General features: G+C 36.7%; 1 protein-coding gene across 3 annotated transcripts in view; it reads left to right on the top strand.

The window, feature by feature from the left end:
- Positions 1 to 26308, top strand: part of ZNF382 (zinc finger protein 382) — a 26622-nt gene extending 314 nt beyond the window's left edge. For 2 of the 3 annotated variants that reach the window (XM_077773743.1, XM_077773744.1), the window contains exons 2-5: positions 1826 to 1899; positions 5026 to 5152; positions 5424 to 5519; positions 24179 to 26308. In XM_077773743.1, coding sequence (XP_077629869.1) covers positions 1891 to 1899; positions 5026 to 5152; positions 5424 to 5519; positions 24179 to 25602 — 1656 coding nt within the window. In that variant the 5' untranslated portion in view covers positions 1826 to 1890 and the 3' untranslated portion in view covers positions 25603 to 26308. Of the gene's footprint in view, positions 1 to 1825; positions 1900 to 5000; positions 5153 to 5423; positions 5520 to 24178 lie in introns of all 3 variants that reach the window. The other variant, XM_077773745.1, reaches the window with a different exon arrangement.
- Positions 26309 to 26821: the final 513 nt, after the last annotated feature.

Raw genomic sequence — 26821 nt, forward strand, 5'->3', positions numbered from 1 at the left:
CGAATTGAGGCGGCCGCCTGTGCTCAACCTGCTGCGTTGGGGTACCTGCTACTCTTGAGATGCTGCGACCGATTGTGTGTGAAAAGTGCACGGAGTCCTGTTGCCGCCTGGGATTTTTTACTTACGCGTCTAATTTTAGACTAGGTGTGAGCGTGTTTGAGGCTGTAGGTGACTATGGAGAGGCGAAAGTGATTTTGTGACTTTGCCTGGAATTATGTAATGTGCTGTCTGAGGTTGTAAATGACAGATGGGTACTGTGAGATGGTGGTTTTCTGAAGTAAGTTTGATTGAACGTAACTATGCATGTGTTTGCAACCTACTGTTATTATATGTGATGTTTTTGTGATTGAGAAACTTTTCATGACCACTGTCTAGTTGGGTTTTTAGGATTTGATTATCTGAATAGTGGTCATTAAACCTGCCTCCAAAATTGTAACTCAGTAGCAATTTAGCAAATAGAGCTATACGTATTGGAGAGGAAGAGGTAAGATTTCATTTCCCAGGTGGCAAAATTCATTACAGGGAAACAGTATACAAACCAAAACCAATGTGTTGAAATTAATAGTGTTCCGTGAATAGCAAGCAGGAATAAAACAATTTTTGCCCATAACTAACACTTCAACACTGGTATATGAGGGAGGTTTCCAGCTTCTGGATGAAATCAGTGGTAGGGTCAGCAGCTTCTTCAGGCATTCCAAGATACGAAAAAGTATTTGGTATACTTTTAACGACAAGGCCAGTCTCATAGTGGTTAAAATAGTCTGCTAATTAAAATATTCACTGTAGCAGTCAGTACTCCGGACTTCATTCAGCATGGTATCATCCTCTCCCTAGGAAGACTACCGAGGAGTGGAAAGATTAATGTCTTTCCTAGTTCCATACTTGTACTACTAAAAAGTGTTGTTCAATAGTTAATACTTAAATTAGCTATCAGTAAGTAATAAATAAGTGAATTTTCAGTAATTCTGCTTATTAAGTAGTATGATACTGGTGAATCAGTAAAGATTAAGTAGAGGAAATTAATATTCAGATATTCTAAAGCATATAGGGATATGTAATATATGATAGAGATGGCATTTTACATCCATTGAAAAAATATGGATTATACAATGTGTAATATTGCTAAACAAGAAAACATACAAGAAAAAAAATCTTCACAAGGTAAAAACACTTTAATAGTCATATAAACAACTAAGAAAGTTATTTGCAATTTAAAATAGCCAATTTTCTAAATAAAAAATGATAATATCAACCAAGTAGGAAATAAAAACACACACAAAAAATAGACATACTATATAAGAAGATGCTATCACAGAAAAGAAGTAAAAGGAGCTTATTCTCTCATAATAAATGTGTAAACTACAACTACAATATATATCTGATAGGGAGAGATTAAAAATGTATTGCATTTGCAATTGTATTGCATTAAAAATGTTAATTGCATTCATCAGGGTGTGGGGGGGTATTTTCATGTGCTAATAGTAACAGTGTAAATTTGTAGAAAGTCCATGAAGAACTATTTGGAAATAGATGATAAAGCTGTCTTCCATGGGAAGTGGAAGGTAGAGCTGCAAAGGGAAAAGCACAATGTTCCCCCTCTCCAACTACAACAGATCACGTATATCCTTTCTAACTCACGAAGACACTAGGTTTCTGGTGGTGAGGGAGCAAGATTTGTCCTTTTCCCTACTAATCTCCATCGTGGATACATGAGAGTGAGCTGAACCAGTGAAAAGTGATACAGATTTAACTGAATTTTCTGGGAGGTCTAAGTCAAATATGGTTTCACATGGCTCTTTGTATCCTCCCATCTCTGCCTTCTCAGGACTCTTCCCTTTTCCATAAGAAGGGCTCAAAAGAGAAGGTTCATCTCTTGCAAATCTCAAAGCCATGCCTCAGGTGAGATGATGTTTCCTCTCTTTATGAAATAAGTTGTTTTCAGGTTATATGAACATTGTTTCCTGAGCCTTAAATTTCCTGGATGTTGGCATTTGCTTTGGTGAAACTGGTCTCCAGTAGGGCAAGCAAGTGGCCGAGGTGCAAAATGTAAGGAGTATTCTCAGGGCCTGTGCATCCCTAAATTTTGCACCCTGTGTTCCTCACTCATCCTACCTAGTTGCAGCACTGTTCCCAGTTTTTCTTATTCCAACCATATAAATGTAAGCCTTCCCCACATGTACCTTCTAGTTGTAGCCAGTGTTTACATATTAACTTAATATATCATTAATCATCTCCTTTCTTAGTCTTCTCACAAAAGTACTGCTTGAACAGATGTATTCTTTTGATTTAAAAGGGAAATATTACTTTAATGAATCTATCTTATCTAGACATGATTTGAAATCTAAGTGATGAGGGATCAAAGAGCAGACATGGAAAAATCTTGATCATCACTACTGACCTAGGTTTTGCAATGATACAAGGGGAGGGAGAGTTGGTAAATGACATTATTAGTTTGTGGTAAGATGTTTTGTGAGATTTCTAAGATAGAGATTTGCTTATAAGCTTGTACAGAAAACTGAGATTTTGGGTGCACATGGGTAGCTCCGTCGGTTAAGCGTCTGACTCTTGATTTGGGCTCATGAGATCATGAGATCAAGCCCCATGTTGCATAGAGCCTGCTTGGGATATTCTCTTTCCTCTCCCTCTGCCCCTCCCCCTGCCCTCGCTCTCATGCTCTGTCTCTCTCAAAATAAATAATAAATAAACATTTTTTTAAAACCTGAGATTTTCGCATTCTCCCCTCTCTAATCCTCCTATTTTATACAGTTCCTACAAACTGTGGCCTGCCAATGAAAACCTTTCCAGTATTTCAATGATTTTATCTTTTTAGTTTCTTCTAATTTTTGATATGGGAGTGGAGGAGAATGAAATGCATATGCTAGTCCATTCTTGAAATATTCTACTTTGAGGGACACCTAAATAGCTCAGTCAGTTAACTCTGTGACTTTTAGTTTCAGCTCAGGTTTGGTTATGGTTTGGTTTGTGAGATTAAGCCCCAGGCACAGAGCCGGCTTGGGATTCTGTCTCTTCATATTTACCAGCCCCTGCCCAGCTCACACTCACGTATGCATACGCTTTCCCTCTCAAAAAAATAAAAAAACGTAAAAAAAAGTAATATTCTACTTTGAATCAAAGGCGGTACTTTTTCCTGTTTTTAGGTCTTTCAGAAAATTCCTCTTCATCTACCCATCTTCAAAATATTGGTTTTCCCCAGATGTTAACCCGTTCTCTACTCTTTACTCTTTTTCCCTGTGCACAGATCCACATAAAGGTTACACTGATCTAATTTTAGTGACTCTCAAAACCTCTCTTCATCCTAGACCTCTATCCAGAGTGTCAGAACCATATATCCAATCTCCAAAAGTTATGACCACCCAAATGTCCCATAGATACTTCAAGTACATTTCCAAGGCCTACCTCATTACCTCCTCTGGTCTAGCTTATTCTCTCTTCTGTTTTCCATTTCCTAGGCTCAGCACCTCACCACTTGCCTATGCATGTAATGAGAGCTATGCCTCTTTTTTCCACTCTACAACCAATTTATGACCAATTTTGTTGCAACCCCTTATGTACTAAACAGTTTTCCCCTCGATAGACAACTAGTACCACCTTAATCTAGGAAATCTCTAAAATGGTTACTTAATTGCCTTCCCACCTAACACACCTCAAGCCTTCTCAGTCTTCAAGAGTAATGCCTCTGAAGTACAAATTTTATTGGATAACATATGTGCTGGTTAACGTTTCTTCATACTCCAAAAGCAGCAGACCAAGCAAAGTGGGGTATGGATTACAAGGAGTGTATAAGACAGTATAATTAAAGGGAGGAAAATACCAACCAATTACATTCAAGAGTAGATGTGGATTACAATTAATGCTGACTGATGATTTATAAATAAATATAAATATGTTAGGAATGTGCTCAGTACATTTTTAAGACCCCTAGTCTGTAGGGGGAAATCCACTGTTTTTTTCTTTCATAGTTTATTGTCAAGTTGGTTTCCATATAACACCAGTGCTCATCCCAACAAGTGCCCTCCTCCATGCCCATCACCTCCCTAACCCCCTCCCCCACCATCAGCCCTCAGTATTTTTTATTTTTATTTTTATTTTTTTTAGTGTTTTTTATTTATTTCTAGGAGAGAGAGAGAGACAACGTGAGCAGGGGAGGGTCAGAGAGAGAGGGAGTCACAGACTGAAACAGGCTCCAGGCTCTGAGCTGGCAGTCAGCACAGAGCCCGACGCGGGGCTCAAACCCACGAACCGCGAGATCATGACCTAAGCGAAAGTCAGACGCTTAACCGACTAAGCCACCCAGGTGCCCCAGCCCTCAGTATTTTTTACAGTTACTTTATTTTTATTTAAGTACTTTCTAAACCCAAAGTAGGGCTTGAACTCATGACCCTGAGACCAAGAGTCACACACTCCTCTGACTTAGCCAGCCACGTGCCCCAGAAAAAAATCCAGTATTATTCCATAAACATGCCCACTGCCTAACTCCATATATCTTTTTCTTCTTAGACGTCAAAGACTCTTAACATGTTGTACCTTTTGCTGTTTCAACTTACTAATTGGTTTTCCTCTCCCCATGAATTTTAAAAGCTGGTGCCCTGTACAAAACAAATTCATTATGAGTACAAAATTTTGATGTCCTCAGTGAAGCCTTGGTATACAAAATGGAATTTTTCTTCACTTTGTAGCACTTTCCCTTATATATATTTCTGTCATCACATCTGTAATATCTGTTTGGTGTATGTATTTGTATGTATGCCTCTCGCTTAACTTCTCATGAGCAAGGCCAGGGCTTTATTCATTTTGGTCCACCAAGCAACCAGTCGCATTCAAGGCAAATAGTATGATCTTATATATATTTTACCATGAGATAGTAAGTAAATATAGACTGTATTATCAGAGAGAATTTTCTACAATACAAATAAGAAAATCAGTCTGACCACTGAACATGGTCTCCAATATCTAGTTCTCACTAGTTCCAATCACTTTAGGATGAACTAGAGTCTGCCCTTGCAGGGATCAGTGTCATTCAAGGATGTGACTGTAGACTTCACCCAGGAGGAGTGGCAGCAGCTGGATCCTGCTCAGAAGACCCTCTACAGGGATGTCATGTTGGAAAACTATTGCCATCTCATCTCTGTTGGTAAGCAAAATTCTTTGAATCTTTCAATGACATACGTGTCCTTTCAAGAATTATTGAAACATATGGAGCTTTGAATTTCAGAGATCAGAGGCGATAAATCCCTTTTCGTTAACAGATAGCGTGATTATGTCCTGACTTGTCTAGTACAAGGTATTAACTTTGCTAAGATGTTAATGTGTGCCTTGTCTGTCACCTTAGAGCTATATGTTTATTTTCCTTCAATGATTTTGAAGCCCAAGCAGCTTAGACCAAGCTCACTTTTTATTCTCAGGGTTTCACATGACTAAGCCCGATATGATCCGCAAGTTGGAACAAGGAGAAGAACTATGGACAACAGAGAGAATTTTTCCAAGTCAGAGCTACCTTGGTGAGTCTGTACAGATAAAATCCAGTGGGCTCAGGTAGTTAACACCTTTGAATGTTTTTAAGGATTTTTTTTTAACTGTGGCAAAATACACATGATTTAAAACTTATTATCTTAAACATTTTTAAGCTATAGTTCAGTGGCACTAAATACGTTGACATTGTGCAACTATCTCCACCATCCATCTCCAGAACTCTTTTCATCTTGTAGAACTGAAACTTGGTACTCATTAAACAATAATTCCCCATTACCTTCTCACCCTAGCTGCTGGCAACCACCTTTCTACTTCTGTTTCTATGAACTTAACTACTTATAGGTACCTCATATAAGTGGAGTCACACATGTGGTATTTGTCCTTTTTGTGGTTAGCTTTTTTCATTTAACGTAATGTCCTCAAGTTCTACCCATGTTGTAGTATATCAGAATCTCCTTTCTTTTTAAGGCTGAAATATTCCATTGTATATATTATTTTTTTGTTTATCCAATGGACACTTGAGTTACTTCTACCTTTTGGCAACTGTAAACAATGCTGCTACGCTATGAACATGAGTGTACAAATATCTATTTGAACCTTTGCTTTCAGCTTTTTTAGTTATAAAAAATGATTTTAAACAAAACATCTTTAAAAAGTATTTTTTAAAAAACATTAAAAAAGCATTTTAAACAAAAGTAGAATTGCTAGAATATACAGTAATTCTGTTTAATGTTTTAAGGAACTGCCATACTGATTTCCATAGTGGCTACACCATTTTACATTCCCAATAACAGTGCACAAGGGCTCCAGTTTCTCCACATCCTCACCAATACCTGTTATTTTCTGTTTGGGTCTTTGGGGGTTTTTTAATAGTAGCCATCTTATTGGGGATCTGTTTTTAAAGGCCTGAGATCTTTGACATGCCTATACATGACTGACTTCAGTGTGTCTAAAATCTAAATTCTGGTTTTGAATATCACTCCTCCTGTAAGTTCTTTCCTTGTTTGCCTTATGTTTTTAGAGACTGCTATTTCCTTACCAAGAATCTACTCCATGCTTTGTATGTATAATGTACATGGAGATCTTAACTGTGAATTCCTTTGAGTTCTTACAGAAACATAAACCTATGTATGTCACACGCAATATAAAGTACATTTCCATTAACCCATTAAGTTTCTTCAGGTCTCTTCCAAGTCACCCCCTCCCACTAGGGCAGTCACACTTATGATTTCTACCAGCATAGTTTTGTCTACCCTAGACCTTTTTCATATCTACTTTCTTTAACTCAGCTTAATGTGTGAGAGATACATAGATGTTTTTGCATAAATAAGTAGTTTATTTTAATTGCAGAATAGTATTCAGTTGTATGAATATACCAGTTTGTTTATATGTCTCCTGTTCATAGATATTTGAAATGTTCCAGTTTGGGACTGTTATGAATAAAGCTACTGTGAACATTCTTGTAAACATCTTTTTGTGGATATGTTTTTATTTTTCCTCAGTAAACATGTAGCAGGTGGTATCACTCATTCATTAGGCAAGTGTATATTTTACTTTTTTAGAAACTGCCAGTTTTTGAAAGTTAACTGTACCATTTTAAGCTTCTACCAAAAATGTATGAGAATTTTGATTGTCCAACATTCTCTTCTGCATTTGATGTTATCAGTATTTTTATTTTGGTCAGACTGAAGGGTATAGTGGTATATCTTTGCTGTTTTAATTTAGATATCTCTTATGGCCAATGATGTTGAGAACTTTTTCAAATGTTTTTTATATCTTCTTCAGAAGTACCTATTCAGATGTTTTACCCATTTTTATGGGGTAGTATATTTTTTCCTTGAGTAGTAGGAATTTTTTACATATTCTGGATAGAAGTCTTTTGTTTGATATATGTATGGTGAATATTTCCTCAGGTCTCTTCTTTTAATAAGCACACACTTTTCACTCTGATGAAACCCAGTGTATCATTATTTTCTTTTATACTTACTTTGTTGACCTCTCAAATATTTGAGATCGACTAAGTTGTGATGATAGTTTCTGTCTTTCCTTCTAAAAATGTTATGAATGTTTTGCTATTTTTATTAATTCTATGGCCTATCTCATGTTAAGTTTGGTTTATGTTGTGAGGTAAGGATTGAGGGTCTGTTTTCTTTCATATAGATAACAGTTTCTCCCATCAGGTGCTACATTGAATTAAATTGCTCTGGTGATCTTATCAAAAATTGATAGTATTTGTGTCTGCCTATTTTTAGACTGTTCTTTCCTTTGCTATCTTTTAAAGTCTTGCTGCCAATTCTACCTGGTCTTTGATTGTTGAAACTTTCTAATAAGTCTTGAAGCCATAGTAAGTCTTCTAACTATTCTTTTAAAAGAATTCTTTTGGCTATTCTAGGTCATTTTCTTTTTCAAATACATTTTAGAATCAATTTCTTGATTCTTTAAAACAAAGGTAATGGAATTTTTATTGGTGAGAACTAACATCTTAGCAATATTGAGTCTTCCAGTCCACGTCTATATTATATTTTTCTATTTTAGTTAGTTTCTTTTCTTGTAAGCAGTGTTTTATTATTTTTAGTATAGATGTCTTATACATGTTTCATTATATCTAATCTTTTAATATTTTAATGCCATTGTAAATAGTAGGATATTTGAAATTTCTTTTTCCATGTTGTTAATATATGCATCTCTAATTGATCTTTATATATTGATTTTGCATACTTATTGTATTGTATTCTACTTATTACTTAAGTTTTATTGTTGTTATTGTTCTTTGTTTTAGTATATTCCTTTCGTTTTTTACATACAAAATATGTCTTCTAGAAAAAAGATACTTACTTCTACATTTGTATACTTTGTGGTTTTCATTTCTTTTTCTTACTCTGTTGTACTGACTAAGATCTACAGTACAATGTTGAACAGAAGTGGTGAGAATGAGCTTCTTATCAGTTCACTAAATTTAGAAGGAAGACATTTATTATTTCATTCTTCATCCTAATATTAACTGTAGGCTTTTCATAAGTGTTCTTTATTAAATTCTGGAAGTTCTTTTCCTAGTTTTTGATGAGTTTAATTATGAATGTTAACTTTAACATGCTTTTTCTGGATCTGTTAAGATGATCATATGATGTTTCTCCTTTAATCTGTTACTATGTGTGTTACATTAAATAATTTAAATTTTAAACAAAATTAAATTTGGATTCTTGGGATGAACCACGTTTGGACAAAATGTATTATCCTTCTTCTAGATTACTAAAATTGGTTTGTTACTTTTTTAGTAAGTTTTTATGCATGATTTTACCAAGGATAGTGGTCTGTAGTTTTCTTGTAATGTCCTTGAAAAAAATCAGAATTGTGTCAGAAATATCAAACAAACAGGGTGTTCCTTCTTCATCTATTTTCCTATAGAGTTTTTGTTATGTTGGTCTTAGTGCTTCCTTAAATGTTTCATAAAAATCATTATTAAGCCATTTGGGCCTGCATTTTTATAATTCAAGACTTCTGCTTCCAGCCCTGAGCAAGTAACAGAGTCTGGAATTACACTACTACAGGAAACAACAAGAAAACTGGACAAAACTATTTTCAGATATTGAACAACAGGCAGCACAGGCCTGAATTCCTGAGAGAAGAAAAACAAATGAGATGAGCCCTACCTCATTCCAGGCTTTCATCTGAAGGCAACTTCCAGGCTGCAGTACAGAGAGAGGAATCCAAAAAGAACCTGACAATTTTACTGACTTGAGGGGACTGACATTGACATTCAAGGAGATTGAGGTTGCTAAAATTTCCAGGACATACTGCCCAAAAGAAGTGAGCTATGCAGAAAAAGAGTTTCCCAAATCTGGAAAAGGTTCTTTTTGAGTCTTTGGCTGAATATAAGTCTGCAGGTGTATAGGTGAAACCCTGGGAGACTAAACAAAGACGTATTATAAGGGAAATACCATGGTGTTGTAAGATGAACAATTGCCATAGCCTTCTGCACCAAGAATCATTTTATTTCCCTCTAGTCATAATGGAGAGAACTTGTTGATACATAGGACATTAGATAGACACCACACCTAACAAATGGGGTTAGATTAGGCATAGGGGTTAGATTAGGCATAGGCATAGAAAGGCCACACCTAAGAAATGGGGTTAGATTAGGCATAGGTTAAGATTTTCCATAAAAGACAATTGTAAGATTTGCCATAAAAAGGCTTAAACCAAAGTATCAAAAGAATTAAACCAATCCAAAAATAATTGATATGTGTCTCTTGGGTCCTCTAGGATGGAGATGCTGAGATAGAGTTAGGAATGTAATAGATTTCCTAGAAGTACATCTATGGAAGATAAAGGAGGAGAAAGTAAGATTAAATATAGAAAACCATTAGATCATGTTATAGATCTGGTACCTATGGAAGAAAAGGTGGAGAGGCTAACAGGGTTGGACAGGGAGAGCCTCAGACCATTGTGCAGACTTGACAAAGTCTCAGCCAACCTAGCTGGACTGAACCAAAGACTGTCCGTCTTATTTTTTTTTTTTAATTTTTNCCACCCAGGCACCCCCAAAGACTGTCCATCTGAGGAGTCCCCAGTGGAGAGAAATAGCCAGCCTCTAGTGCCCCCCCAGTATACAGTCTTTGGATGGGCACTTCCTGGGGAAACTGTGGTTTAATTCATCACCTGAAGAGCATCCTGAAGATGCTAACAACTGCAGGCTGTCAGGTAACTACACTTCTTGCACATCAATGGCAAGTTCTTTTCTGAAGGGAGATCCTAGTGGTGCAACTCTATGGCTGCCACAGAATGCCATTTAAAGAACAATACTCTTCATGAAAATATAACCATATCTCAAACTCAACAACATTAAATTGATAATACCTAATGTCTAATGAAATATTATTAAACATATGAAATATCAAATAACCAAACATTATTAAACCTATGAAGAAGTAGGAAAATAGAACCCATAGACAAGAGGGGGAAAAATCAGTCTGTAGAAAACAAAACAAAACAAAACTAGGTCAATAAAATCAGACCTTAAAAGGGTAGAGGTGTTGGAATTTGCATATAGGGATGCTAAACGGCCATTTTAGCATCAATATCATCAAAGATGTAAAGTGGAAATGAATATAACAAGGCAAGATAGCAAAAGTAGAAATAACCAAATGAAATACCTAAAAATGACTATTTAATATCTGAAGTGAAAAGGAAGACCTAATTATGTGATATGTAGTTTAAAAATTAAAAGACACAGGAAGGTGAAACATAAAAAGAAAAAATATATATCATGTTGTCTGTGGTTGCCCCATATGAGGATGAGATCAACACCCTACCCCACTCACCTAAAATTTGACTTCATGTCAAGATTGAAATCTGACAAAATTTAATGAGGTGTTTTGGGGAGAACAAGGAAGATTCCCAGACTGGTCCTAAAATGGCTTGAGAGTGCAAGGGGGAGCGTCTGGCTTTTGTGTTTATTGTGGTTGGGGGGTAGGTCAGGTAAGGGTTCTACATGTGGGTTAGTGATTGCATAGTTTAAACTTCCTGCCAGCACCAACAGAAAGAACATGCAAGCTCTCCTATTGGCTTGCCCAGGTGTGGGGCGAGAGGAGAAAAAAGAGGGGTGGGTCTAGGAAGTTGTCAGCAGTTAAGACTTCAAATATGGAATGAGACTCTGTTACACATGCAAACACTAAGCATAACAAAATGGGAGTGGCTATACATCCAAGTAGATTTCAGAACACAGAATATTATGGTGATAAAGAGAAACACTTCATCAGAAGTCATAACAATCCTAACAGAGCTTCAAAATACATTAGTGTTTCTCAGCTTCTGATCATTATCACTCCCTAAAGAGTCTTTTTAGACTTTTTTTCTAATTGCCCCCATTAAATTTTAATACTCTATGTTCTGTGCCTGTTTGGAGGGCCACAAATGATTATAACATCTGAAAAACTTTTTTTCACTTCTCCAGAATAATTTTGCTCCCTTGGGAGAAACCCCCATTGAGAATGCATGAAATACATGAAACAAAACTGACAGAACTGAAAAGAGCATTATAATTACAGCTTGAGATATAAACACCCCTTCCTCAGTAATTGAGAGAACAAAGAAAATAAAGATATGGAATGCTTGAAAACACTATCAGTCATTTGTATCTAGTTCATCTTTTTTTAATGTTTTATTTATTTTTGAGACAGAGAGAGACAGAGCATTAGTGGGGGAGAGGCAGAGAGAGAGGGAGACAATGAATCCAAAGCAGGCTCCAGGCTCTGAGGTGTCAGCACAGAGCTGGACACAGGGTTCAAACTCACAAACCATGAGATCATTACCTGAGCCAAAGTTGGACACCTAACCGACTGAGTCACCCAGGTGCCTCATTTTTATTTTATTTTTATGTTTATTTTTGAGAGAGAGACAGAGCAGGAGAGGAGCAGAGAGAGAGAGGGAAACATAGTATCTTAAGCAGCTCCAGGCTCTGAGCTACAGAGCCCAACCTGGGGCTCACAGACAGTGAGATCATAACCTGAACTGAAGTCAGATGCTTAACCAACTGAGCCACCTAGGTGCCCCTCTAGTTCATCTTTATAGAATATTTTACATGGAACAGTCACCTAGATAGACCCTATATGCTGGATTATAAAACAAGTATCAACAAATTGAAAAGAACTGACATCATAATATGGATTCTCACCACAACAAAATTACATATGAGTGTTGAAAAACACAGGTTTGAATTAAGCAGGTCCACTTATACATGGATTTTTAAAATAAATACAGTTCTGTACTTTAAATATATTTTCCTTATGATTTTCTTAACAACATTTTCTTTTCTCTAGCTTACTTTATTGTAAGAATACAGTACATAATACATATGACATATAAAATATGTGCTGACTTTATGTTATTAGGCTTCAGGTCAGGAGTAGGCTGTTGGCAGTTAAGTTTTTGGGGTCAGATGTTATTTATGGATTTTCAACTGTGTGAGAGGGTTGGTGCACCAACCTCACATTGTTCAAGGGTCAACTATAATTCATTAATATAACGTTGTGTGTCAACTATACTTCATTTAAAAAACACCATATCTCTAAATTTCCCAAATATTAGAAAATTAATCACTACATTTCCAAATACCCTATGATTCAGAGAAGAAATCCTAAAGTAAATTGGAAAATATTTTGAACTGAATGATAATTCAAGCAAAATATCAAAATTTGTGGGATGTATCTAAAGTAGCATTAACAGGGGCGCCCGGGTGGCTTAGTCGGTTGAGCGTCCGACTTTCGCTCAGGTCATGATCTCGCGGTTCGTGGGTTCCAGCCCCGCGTCGGGCTCTGTGCGGACTGCCAGCTCAGAGCCTGGAGCCTGTTTCAGAGTCTGTCACTCCCTCTCTCTCTGACCCTCCCCTGCTCATGCTGTCTCTCTCTCTCCTAGAAATAAATAAATAAAACATTAAAAAAAAATAAAGTAGCATTAATATTTTTTATACTTTTTAATTTATTTTTTTTACAAATAGTTTATTGTCAAATTAGTTTCCACATAACACCCAGTGCTCATCCCCACAAGTGCCCTCCTTAACATTTTTTATACTTTTTTAATGTTTATTTATTTTTGAGAGAGAGAGAGAACAAGTGAGGGACAGAGAGAGAGGGGGAGACAGAGGATCTCAAGCGGGCTGCATGCCCACAGCAGAGAGCCCAATGTGGGGCTGGAACTCACAAACGGTGAGGTCATGACCTGAGCCGAGATTAAGAGTCAGGCATTCAACCAACTGAGCCACCCAGGTGGCCCCCTTTTTTTTTTTTTAATTATTTTTTAATGCATTTATATCCAGGATCTGTCACCCTAAGTAGCTAGGAAAAGAAATTAAACTCAAAAGTTAGTAAAAGAAGGGGCGCCTGGCTGGCTCATTCAGAAGAGCTTGTAACTCTTGATCTCTGGGTTACTAGTTCAAGCCCCATGTTAGGTGCAGAGATTACTTAAATAAACTTAAAAAAAAGCTAGTAAAATGGAAAAAATAAATACTAAAGCAAAAATCAGTGAAATACATAATAGAGGTACAATAGAGAAAATGAGTGAAGCCAAAAGCTAATTCATTAAAATAATTGATAAAATAAACCATAGCTATATGTACTAATAAAAAATAGAAGACACAAGTCACTAATATTAAAAATTACAGAGGCTGTGGAGTGCCTGGGTGGCTCAGTTGGTTAAACATCCAACTTCTGCTCAGGTCATGATCTCATAGTTCATAAGTTCAAGCCCTGCGTTGGGCTCTGTGTTGACAGCTCAGAGCCTGGAACTTGCTTTGGATTCTGTGTCTCTGTTTCTCTTTGCCCCTCCCCTGCTCATGCTCTGACTCTCTCTCTCTCTCTCAAAAATAAACAAACAAAAAATTACAGAGGCTGCATCACTACAGATCCTACAGACATTAAAAGGACAATTAGGGAATATACGAACAATCTTATGTCAATAAATAGAGTAGGAGAGAACACTTCCCAACTCATTTTATAAGGCCAGCATTATCAACAACCAAAGGCACTATAAAAATAAAAAACTAAACACCAACATCCTTCATGAAGCTAGAAAAAAATCTATAATAAAACATTATAAAACAGAATCTAGCAATATTTTAAAAGGATAAAACCCAAAAAGAGCTTATCCCAGGAAAGCAAAGGTGATTTGGTATTCAAAAATCAATCTATGTAAGGGGCGCCTGGGTGGCTTAGTCGGTTAAGCATCCGACTTTTGCTTAGGTCATGATCTTGCAGTTCATGGGTTCGAGCCCCGCGTCGGGCTCTGTGCTGACTGCCAGCTCAGAGCCTGGAGCCTGTTTCAGAGTCTGTGACTCCCTCTCTCTCTGATCCTCCCCTGCTCCCGCTGTCTCTCTCTCTCTCTCTCTCTCTCTCTCTCTCTCTCTCTCCTAGAAATAAAGAAAACATTAAAAACTTTTTTAAAAAAAATCAATCTATGTAATTCACCATGTAAAAGTGAAAAGGGGTCTAAAACCAAGGATCTAAGCTGCCACTTAACGTAACTAGAAAAAAAATTTAAGAAGCATCAATAGACATGGGGAAATAATTATATTCAGTTACTGTTATAAAAACCTTAGACCAGATTAGCAATCAAAGGGAATTTTTTCAACTTAATAATGATTGTCTTTGAAAATCTTATAGCCAATTTCACACGCAGTGTAGAAAGCCTGAATGCTTTTCTTCTAAGGTCAAAACCAGAAAAGATGCCCACTATCACTGCTTCTATTAAACATTGTACTAGATCAAGTTAGTACAAGAAAGGCAAGAAAAAGAAGCTAAAAGGCTACCAATTAGAGAACAGTTAAAAAAAGGGGGGGGGATATCTTCATTTGTATATGACATGCTTGTGTATATAATAAATCCTGAGGAATCTAAAAAGAACTATTAGAACTAATAAGTGAATTTAGCACATTCACAGAGTTCTTGTTTTAGAGCAAATTTGAAGAAATTTTGGCCAGTATTTCTATAATAATTATTCTTCTGCTCTGTTCTTGATTATATTTTTAAATAATTTTAACCTATCTTCTGTAGAGTTTTTTAAAGAGTTAAAACAATTTTATGATTCAGGTAATTTCTGTTAACCAGACTTCTACTTTGCTGATTCTTCATTCTCTATGTTCTATGCTGTTAAACCCATCCAATGAATTTTGTATTTAAGTTAAGAGATTTTTAAAATTTGCATATCCTTATCTCTCCTGACCTCTCCATCTCTTCACCCATATTTCTATCTTTTCTTAGAAATTTTGTAAACATATTTATCATAGTTATTTTAAATTCCTTATCTTGTAATTTCAACATAGGGGACATGTATCAGTCTGATTCTATTAACTGGTTTTTATCTTCTCTATTCATCACATTTTCCTGTTTCTTCTCAGGAAAACCTTATAGATAATATGTTGTAAAGATGCTGGATTCTTTTTCTTTCTCTGAAGATTGTTGAGATTTCACTTCGAAGGCAGTCAAGTTACTGGTGGCTCATGTTGATTCCTTTTTAAGATTGCTTTTAAGTTTTTTAGATGATTTCTACTTCAGTTTCAGTTTTGCCATTAGCTTTGTGGTGTTTCTTTTAGTCCTGGGATGCAGCCTTTGGTCTTATAGATGGTCATTCTGGGGTTTTAGTATAAAAACCAAAGGTTCCTCTCACCAGGTTCCTCAGACTTGACACAGGACCAGAATTAAAAACTGTTTTTCCAGAGGTGCCTGGGTGACTCATTCGGGTGAGCATCCGACTTCAGCTCAGGTCACCATCTCACGGTTCTTGGGTTTGAGCCCTGCGTTGGGCTCAGAGCCTGGAGCCTGCTGCAGATTCAGCTCTCCTCTCTCTGTTCCTTCCCTGCTCCTGCTTTGTCTCTCAAAATAAATTAAAAAAAAAAAAAACATTTTAAAAAACCCCTGTTTTTCTGAAGCTATAACAACTGCTGAAATAAGTAATCAGTTCTTTCAGTACTCCAGCTTTCTTCTCCCTTTGTGCTTCTTGCAGTCTTGTCCTGAAGATGCAGTTAACCAAGGTTTTGAGGAGGTGTTTCTACTATCTTTAGGGCTCTCCTTCTATGACTTCTCCATTCTCAGAATGACTCCTCCATTCTCAGATTTTGTCCTCAATTTACAGCCACTCTAGTAACCCTAAACTTGATCTCAGATTTTTCTGCACAGGATGACTCCTGCTTTCTCCCAGAAATCTATCCCCTGTGTGCTGCAAACTACCAGGACCCACAGTGGAAAACCTGGATAAATGTAGATCGTATGCAATGTGGTTTCTTTCTTTTCAAATGTTATATTCACTTAAGTTTCTGTCTCTTTTTGATCACTCCTTAGAGGTGCTTTCAAAAACAAATTGGTCTTTTATAGCCGGCCCATAATTTATCATATGAGCTGGAAGGTTGTTTTGGTATAAACTTCTTTGCCGTTACCAGAATCTGGATGTCTAGTTGAGCAGTTTCTCAAACTTTTTAGTCTTGGGACTTGTTAATATTTTTAAATTATTAAGAATTAAAAGAATTTTGTGCATATGTGTATGTGCCCTATTAGAAAATTAAATATTTTTCACCATCCATTTATTAATTCATTTTAATACAATATAAAAATAATAAACTTATTGCATGTTGATATAAAATCATATTTTTACAAAAAATAACTATTTTCCAAAAAAGATACTGACAGAAGTGGAGTTGTTACATAATTAAAATTTATTTAATATCTTGCTTAATAAACAGCTGATTTTCACATCTGATTCTGCATTCCATTTGTTCCAAATTGTTGTTTTATTTGGGAAGAATGAAGAAAACCTTCCTTCATGCATTATATGTAGTTTGAAAGAAAATATTTAAAAAGCCTTCTTTGATTGTCATAGATATTCTTCATTTATACTACACCCAAATGTAACAAGTGGAAGTTCCTAAATAGCTAGTTGCAATATAGAATCTGAAACTATAATAATGAAACTTTTTAGACTGTTACATAAAATCCAGTGGTCTATTTAAATGTATATTTTACCCATGCATTTTTTTATATTATGTATTAGTCATTTGGAAAGTAATAGTTCAGTGACATAGAATATTTTCCAAAATTTGACATATTCTTATATGCAATATTAATTGAAAAAAACTGAAAGCCCACATGTGCTAATATCATCACCAATGTCATCAGAAAAGTCTGTTGGGAAGCTTACAAGCTCACAGTAGCAAATACAAGCTTTCCAACATAACAGCCTTTACTTGAAAGGTTAGATTTTATCATTGGTAACAAATATTGGCAGATGTTTTTCCTTGAATTGACAGGTTCACATTGTTCAAGAAAATGTCTACCATGTATCCATATCTGAATAATAGTCAGTTGTACTCCCATAAAAATGCTGTTCCACAAAGATATCCTCTGCTTTTTGAAAGTTTGTGTTATGCCACTTTGTTTTTACTAAAGACATCCATTAGTACCTGTTTTCACTAACCAAAAGAAATCCAAAGAGGATTTTTGCCTTTACAAAAAGAGGTGAAAATCAAAACAGCTTTCAGTGCTTGTTTTGCAGTGAGCTAGCTATAGAGGCACTGCCAAACTCCTTCCCAGGAATTGCACTTAGCATCACAGCATCAAGCTATCATAGCTTTGAACTGTGTCTATGTGCATCTGTGCTTTATCTCAATTTGTTTTGCACAGCCATTAGCAAGATGTGTCAGAAAAGCCAAAGAAAGGTTATTTTTTGGATCTGGAAACACTTAAAAGTTTTCCCGTATAAATTAATGGTAATTGCTTCTTCACTTTATGCCATCTCAGCCTATGAAAGATTTCACAGGAACATTCTTTTTTTGGATATGGTGGGATGGCAGGGATGGGCCCCTGTTTTCAGTTCTCAGATCAAATAATTACACCAGCACTTTTCCTTACAAAATATAATTTGATATGCAACAGAAGTGCCTTATGTATACTTCTTGAATCGTCGCACAGAATATTGAAAATATGTATACTCAAGGGTGGAGATCTAATAAAATTAATGATTTATTTTCCTGCTGTATCAAGAACAGCCTTACATGAAACTTTTTTCCTATGAATTAGAAATATAGTTACTATTATAGATTGTTGCCAGTGTTATATTGATGTGCCTGCATTTTACTCACTGTATCAATCATTTTTATCTTCTATGCTTTATGATATTTTAACAATTTCAGAGGGCCTTGCTGACTGGGGAGAGATTGTCCCTCCTAGAGCTGGCTGATTCATAGAGACAGTAAACCACCTGTTGGTGAGCCTACATTTCATATAAAAACCAACCAATCCCAAGTCCATACCTTCAACCACCCGGTTTATATAACTCTCACACACCAAGCCAACATTTCCTGTGCCCTGAATCACCCAGGGCTAGGTACCATACAACTACAGACCTATAGCCTCCAACACTAACTCTAAAAAGCCAATCCTAAACTATTTCTCCTGCCCTGCCTTGCCTTTCCCTTGCAAGCAAGTCCCAAAAAAGGCTCTGTCATAGGCATTCACCTCTCTCCTTTCTGTGTCCTGACTAAGCTTGCTGCTCGTTCATGTGGCCCTACAGGGCATGGTGTGTCCCGTCCTCTCAGAAAATGTGGTGTAAATCTCCTTTTAATGGGATTAGCCTATTTCATCACTCAGCCACCTTCATAAATTAAAATTCCATTAAGTACAAATGAGAAACCCACCTTTAAAAGACAAGGTTGTTATTATTAACAAAAATAGTTTTGATTTTGTGAACTACCTCCCCATACCCTCCTGCATAAGGCTCTCATGTACTAAGATCCATTTCACACTTTGGGAACTGATGGTTTAGGCCTTTCTTCTTGTTTTTCATGTCTTTAACATTTCAGTCCTTTTCCTTTTGTTTAGTCTCCTATTTATAGGCATTCTTAAATCTATCCACAAAATAAAAAGAGAAATCATTGTCAATATTTATCTTCCTCTTAGTTTTCATATTCTTTCCTTTTTTGCCCCTGTGCAATGTCTTAACTGTTTCTTGTTCTTAGGTTCACATCCTATTCTCACCATGACACCTGCCATCAAATTCAAAATCAATATGCCTTGGACCTAGGTGATAATTTAGTATCACTTCTTTTCAATAAATTTCATTCCAATAAGTCTCTGTATTCCATATCACAGTACTCAGATTCCTGATACCTACCCACCTTGATTTGGTTGAAAAACACTAACTCATTCTTAACATATTTCCCAAGTGTTTTTCACATCTTCATTGCTTTTCTTACCCCTTATTGCCTGGGAAAATAAATATTTGTTAAAGAAATGGATTTTATTTCAGTGGTCTCTAGTTGGTATCCTTAAAGGATCTTTCTTAATCCTCAGTTCTTCCCTTTGTAAAAGTCCTGTCAGCTATAATAATCTGATCCATTTTCAAGTTGTGACTTTCTTGTTTTATGTGAATAAAATACTTTCAAATACAAATTTTCAGCCCACTTCTCCCACCTGAACTCCAGTGTATATTTTCAATACAGCAATCAGTTATCTCATCCTTTTGGTTATTGACATATCATAAATAATAGCCCGTATGTTTACCTTATCCTTATTTATTTCTATATCCTTTTTTCCCCATAGTTAGCCTCTAGTAGTATCAGGTTGATTCCATCATCTCTGCTATACTTGATCTCTCCACAATTTGTGTTATTTCACTTTGTGAAATATCTTTATATCTCTCATATCCTCATTTGCTACTGACCTCTTCCAAAGTGAGAACATATTACTTCAGTAACTGCTTTAATTACTATTTGGATTTGCCATTATTTTTACCCAGTTCTTTCAGTTTATATTGTCAATATGCCAAAAAGATATCACTTATTACATGAAATTTAAATCCCTTCTTTTTCAAGAGCTGATAGAGGAATATCCCATCTGATCATTCCAAATTTATTTCTCTCTGTGACTGAGAACTCTTGCTCATCTCTCTTTGTTCTAGTCTCCCAGATGTACTCCATATAATTGATTTCATTCCTCACAACTGGACTCTTCATTATATGACAGCTGCTATATACCCATATAGACACTTGCAAAGTTATCCAACTACAAAGTTAGAGGGTACAGTAGTACGCACAAGACCACCCTCACTTCTGACACCAACTGTAAGATTGGGGGTCCCCAAGATACTGCTAATATAAACAATATGCTATAAAGACTCACAGATCTTACTAAAAGCTGTAGTACCCACAGTTATGGTTTATCACAGATGAAAAAAATACAGATTAGAATCAGCCAAACATAAAGGGCAGAGTCCAGGAAAATACCAAATATGAAGCTTCTGGTAGACCTCTGTGGAGTCACAGACAGCGTTACCTTGCTGGTGTGACAATACATACAGAATATTGCCAACCAGGGAAGCTTTACCTGAGCCCATGGTCCAGAGTTTATACTGGGGCTCCATCACATAGTCATGATTAACTATACATGTAGCCCATCTCAGTTTTCAGCCCCTTAAGAAGTCCAGCTAATACTGTGTGATCTAAAAGCCCCGCCCCAAATCACAATGTTGGTGTGGCTCAAATTATCTCACCCTAAATTACATTGTTACTTTCTGGCTGGCCAAAGATTCTCAGGCAAACAAATACATATCCCAAGGGCTTAGAGATTACCTGCCAGAAGCCAAAGGCAAATGTCAGATATCTCATTGGGCAAGGCTATATTCTTTACTATATAATACTACATATCATTCAGCTAAAAGATCAAGTTTCACTTCCTCTATGAGATGTTCCTTGACTACTCCAGACCATGTCAATTCCTTTTTTGCTGTATTCCTATTCTACTTATGTATGTAAACTATAAACAGACACATCCTCTGGTATGATCAAACTTCTTTCCCCATATGATTAACAACTCCCTCAAATAAGTTTCTCTCATTTACTTTTCCTTACTGTAGCTTGTAACAGAGGCTAGATATTCAGTAGTTACCCAACTATCTTTGATACCATGCAAGGAAAACATCTTTCTCATCCATTCAGAAATCATTTAATGATAAATTACTTTAATATACATGCCAGGGGGTCGCCTGGGTGGCTCAGTTGGTTAAGCGTCCAACTTCAGCTCAGGTCATGATCTCACGGTTAGTGGGTTCAAGCCCCGCATCGGGCTCTGTGCTGACAGCTAGCTCAGAGCCTGGAGCCAGTCTTCAGATTCTGTGTCTCCCTCTCTCTCTCTGACCCTCCCCTGCTCATGCTGTCTCTATCTCTCTCTCAAAAATAAATAAAACATTAAAAAAATATATATATACATGCCAAGATCACATCCCTTTATCTCAGATAATCATGTGTTAATGTATACTCAGAAAATAATCAATAAAATATTGACTTCCAAGAGCATAAATTTTGGATGGCAAGGCAATATTATCAAATGGAGTATTTTACACATAATATTCATATTAAAATAGCAGGTTATTGAGAAATTTCTTTAAAAAACTTTTTTAATGTTTTATTTCTGAGAGAGAGGGAGAGAGAGAGACCGTGAGCAGGGGAGAGTCAGAGAGAGAGGGAGATACAGAATCCGAAACAGGCTCCAGGCTCTGAGCTGGCTGTCAGCACAGAGCCTAACGCAGGGCTCCAACCCATGAACTCTAAGATCATGACCTGAGCCAAAGTCGGACGCTTAACCAATTGAGCCACCCAGGCGCCCCAAAAGATTTCTTTAAATGTTTGGTCCAGACTAATTATAATCTAATTTCAGACAAATTAGACATTAAAGGATAGTAATTATATATGAAAGTTTTTGGATAAATTGGATAGTAGCATGTTCCTGAAGGTGGTTGAGGTTCTCAGGAAGATGATGTAACTCCAATTACTAATACAGATTAGTCTTAGTGTGTTCTATATTTGCACATAAATTGCATTGTATAGTATATGCTCTTTTGCATAAAGCTTTCACTCTGAAAAATGTTTGAGATTCATCTCTTTTGTCATTGTGTATCACTAGGTGTTTTTCCTTTTTATTGCTAAGTAGTATTCCATTTTATACATACAAGACACAATATTACTATTTACCTTTTATGTTTTATTTATTTCTGGGAGAGAGAGAGAGAGACAGCATGAGCAGGGGAGGGTCAGAGAGAGAGGGAGTCACAGACTAAAACAGGCTCCAGGCTCCGAGCTGGTGGTCAGCACAGAGCCCAACGCGGGGCTCGAACCCACAAACTGCGAGATCATGACCTAAGCAAAAGTCGGACGCCTAACCGACTAAGCCACCCAGGCGCCCCTACCATTTACCTTTTGATTGATACTTGGGCAGTTACCAGTTAAGGGTTATTGTAAATAAGACACCAGTCATGGGTAAGATGAATCCATATTTAAAATTACCCTACTAGGCATGGGTGGCAGTAAGGTAACAATAATAAGATATAGACAAAAGTTTATAAGAAAATTGATAGAGTAAGTCAGCATTATAAGCATACAGTTGAAGAATCCAGTCATTCATAACCCCCTTAGGGAATAGTGGAGTTAAGGTATGTTACCGCATTGGGAGGAAAACTTGAACCCATCCTTCCTAAAAACTGAAAAAGTAATTCAGCAAATGAAAGGAGGAAAAGTTAGAATTGATGGTCAGGAGAATTTAATTATTGACCATCTCTGGAAGAATAAATGCTCTGGTAGTAGTAGTTAGAATACATCAGTGATTATATTCACATTCAAGTATGCTTTGTCCTCTGGTTTATTTTACAATTCCTAATGGAAATATGTTTCCCAAAGTCTTCCCTTTCAAGAGAAAATAAGTTGTGTGGAGAGTTAGGGCCTAGGCTATAAAACAGTGTTCCTCTCAACACTAGGAAATGAGTGCTTGAGAAAAGTCATTTGCAGGGCAGCTGGGTGGCTCAGTCAGTTAAATGTCTGACTTTGGCTCAGGTCATGATCTCATGGTTTGTGAGTTCGAGCCCCACATCAGGCTCTATGCTGACAGCTCAGAGCCTGGAGCCTACTTCAGATTCTGTGTCTAATTCTCTCTGTGCTCCTTCCCCACTTGCGCTCTGTCTCTCTCGGTCTCTCAAAAATAAATAAATGTAAAAAAAAAAAAAGAAAAGAAAAAGAAGGGCGCCTTCTTTTGGTTAAGCGTCCAATTTGCGCTTAGGTCATGATGTTGCGGTTCGTGGGTTCGAGCCCCGCGTCGGGCTCTGTGCTGACTGCCAGCTCAGAGCCTGGAGCCTGTTTCGGAGTCTGTCACTCCCTCTCTCTCTGACCCTCCCCTGCTCACGCTGTCTCTCTCTCTCCTAGAAATAAAATATTTAAAAAAAAATTTTTTTTAAAAAGAAAAGAAAAAGAAAAGTCATTTGCCATGGATGGTTAAATGCGAGAGGAAGAAACTAATGGAAGTATTTTATAACACTTATTTAGACATGAGGTAATAAATATTTAGGCTTTCATCTCTAACTGAACATTTTCTTTGATTACTGGTTAGTACCCTTAATAAGCTCACACCATTATTTCTGAATCTTCTATTTTTTTTTTTTTCTTAGAGAGAGAGACAGCATGATCAGGGGAGGGTCAGAGAGAGAGGGAGACACAGAATCTGAAACAGGCTTCAGGCTCTGAGCTAACTATTAGCACAGAGCCCAGTGCGGGGCTCGAACCCATGAACCTGAGATCATGACCTGAGCCAAAGTCAGATCCTTAACTGACTGAGCCACCCAGGCGCCCCCATTATTTCTGAATCTGCCCATTCTGATAACAATCTCATTTTCATCAATCTTTGTCTTCTGTTTATTTATCCTTGTGTTTATTATACCTGCTCAATGTGGGTATTGTATTTATAATATGCCAAAAATATGAGTGTTCTTTTTTTATTTTTAAGTTTATTTTGAGGAAAGGGAGTGTGTATGGAGGCCAGGGGAGGGACAGAGAGAAAGAATCCCAAGCAGGCTCTCCACTGCCAGTGTGGACAACTTACAACTGTGAGATCACCACCCGAGCCAAAATCAAGAGTTTGATGCTTAACTGACTTAGCTACCTAAGTGCCCCATGAGTGTTCTTTCATTATGCTAATTTTTCCACATTTTAATAGTGTAGCAGGATTTAGTTATTGTCATATGAATTTTCCCTACCAAGAGGAATTTATTTTGGCCTTTCTGTAGACTGCAATAGTGAGGCAGACAGTCACTCAATAGGTTGTTTGTATATACTTTCAATCCATAATATTTATGTGAAGACTTACAGTATTATTGTATTCTTTTCTAGAAGAAGATGGGAAAGCTGAAGATGTTTTAGTGAAGTTCAAAGAATACCAAGACAGGCATTCTAGATCAGTCATATTCATCAACCACAAAAGACTAATTAAGGAGAGAAGTAATATTTTTGGGAAAACTCTTACTATAGGCAAGAACCGTATTATTTCAAAAACAGCACTATGTGAATATAAGCCTGATGGAAAGGTTTTAAAAAATATTTCAGAATTAGTCAGTAGAAATATAAGCCCCGGAAGAGAGAAGTTTGGTGAGAGTAATGGATGGGAGAAATCATTCCTCAATACTAAGAATGAGAAAATTCATACTACAGTGAATCTCTATAAACAAACAGAAAGGAATGTGAGTGGTAAACAAGAGCTTATTCAACACCGGAAGGATCAAACTCCAGAGCAATCATTAGATCATAATGAATGTGAAAAATCCTTCCTTATGAAAGGAATGTTATTTTCACATACTAGGGCTCATAGAGGAGAAAAACCCCTTGAATATAATAAAGATGGAATAGCCTTAATTGAAAAGTCAAATCTCAGTGTCCATTCACAAACTTTTATTGAGAAGAAACCCCACACATACAGCAAATATGGGAAGTTCCTCTGCAGGAAGTCCATTTTTATCATGCATCAGAGATCCCAAACAGAAGAGAAACCCTTTCAGTGTCCTTATTGTGGGAACAGCTTTAGAAGGAAGTCATATCTCATTGAACATCAACGAATTCACACAGGTGAGAAGCCTTATGTTTGCAATCAATGTGGAAAAGCCTTCCGCCAAAAGACAGCCCTCACTCTTCATGAGAAAACACATATAGAGGGGAAACCCTACATCTGTATGGATTGTGGGAAGTCCTTCCGCCAGAAGGCAACTCTCACTAGACATCACAAAACACATACAGGGGAGAAAGCCTATGAATGTACTCAGTGTGGAAGTGCTTTTAGAAAGAAATCCTACCTCATTGATCATCAGAGAACTCACACAGGAGAGAAACCATATCAATGTAATGAATGTGGGAAGGCATTTATCCAGAAGACAACCCTCACTGTACATCAGAGAACTCACACAGGAGAGAAACCCTATATTTGCAATGAATGTGGGAAGTCCTTCTGCCAAAAGACAACCCTCACTCTCCATCAAAGAATTCATACAGGAGAAAAACCCTATATTTGTAATGAATGTGGGAAGTCCTTCCGCCAGAAGGCAATCCTCACTGTTCATCAGAGGATACATACAGGAGAGAAATCCAATGGATGTCCTCAGTGTGGGAAAGCCTTTAGTAGGAAATCGAACCTCATTCGCCACCAGAAAACTCACACAGGAGAGAAACCATATCAATGTAAAGAATGTGGGAAGTTCTTCAGTTGTAAGTCAAACCTCATTGTACATCAGAAAACTCACAAGGTAGAAACCATGGGAATTCAGTAGAGGATACGACTTTTTTGGTTGAAAGTTAAATAGTAAGCTCTATACATGATGCTGCTTGCAAGCATAATGGTATATAACACTTTAACTTACTATACAACATATTTATTTAAGGTACTATACTCACATATTGTTTGTGAGCCTATAAAACACAAAAAGAATGACTAATGACAAAAGTTATTGAAAATACAACCCTACATTTTTTATTATTAGATTCAGCAAGCATAAACTTCCTCTGCCGAGTTGCTACAAACATTTAAAATAGCTTATTTTCGATTTTAGTACACATATTCTTGTGACCCCATAATAAACAGTTCTGGCAGTGGTCCATGGACCATACTGTGAGCAGAAGTGTTTTAAAAGAAAGGAAGTGTGAACTGTATTTTTCATTGCAAATATGAAGTAAAAATTAGTTGTTACTTCCTCAAATTTTACCAGAGTTCTGACTTCTAACATTATAAATTGGGTTTTGCATATTATGAGCCTTTATATAAATTGGATTATACATCATGTATTCTGTATATGGCTTGTTTCATTCCTCATTAGGTCTCTAAAACTTATTATTAGTGCATGTGGCGGAAGTTCATTTATTTCCATTCTATATAGAATTCCATCACATGATTAAATCACAATTTATCCAACTACTGCTGGTGGACTTTTTCATTGTCTACAGCTTAGGATTATAATAAATAATGCTTCTGTGAACATATTTGTCTTTTGGTGTACATATAGTCATTTCTCATGTGTATATAATACAGGTGGGATTACTGAGTCTTGGAGCATATGGATGTTTGGTCAGCTTTGGTAGATCCTACCAAACAACTCAGAACTTTCACAGCATGAGATAATTCACTCTGAAAGAAAACAGCTCTTAATGTTAGCAATATGGTGATGGTTCCAACCAGAGAATTCATACTAGAGGGAAACTATAAATGTGGAAACTGAGAAGCCAAATATAATGCATTACAAGGGCTTTTAGCCACAGCCCAAAATAATATAAAACCAAACAAATCTAATAAATGTGAGATTCCCTCTAGCCATAGTAATGCCATACTTGAAATCCAAAGATCATACTAAGGCAAGGAAGGCTCCTAGCATGCTTTCTTGCATTAGAGAGTTTTTCTGGAGAAAACCCCTATGAGTACAGTAAAGGGGACAGAGATAGCTTTTACCTATAGCCTATGTCTTGTTGGATGCATAAAAATCATGGATATGGAAAAGC

Source organism: Crocuta crocuta, unplaced genomic scaffold, assembly GCF_008692635.1.
Source record: "Crocuta crocuta isolate KB4526 unplaced genomic scaffold, BGI_CrCroc_1.0 scaffold267, whole genome shotgun sequence".
NCBI lineage: Eukaryota > Metazoa > Chordata > Mammalia > Carnivora > Hyaenidae > Crocuta > Crocuta crocuta.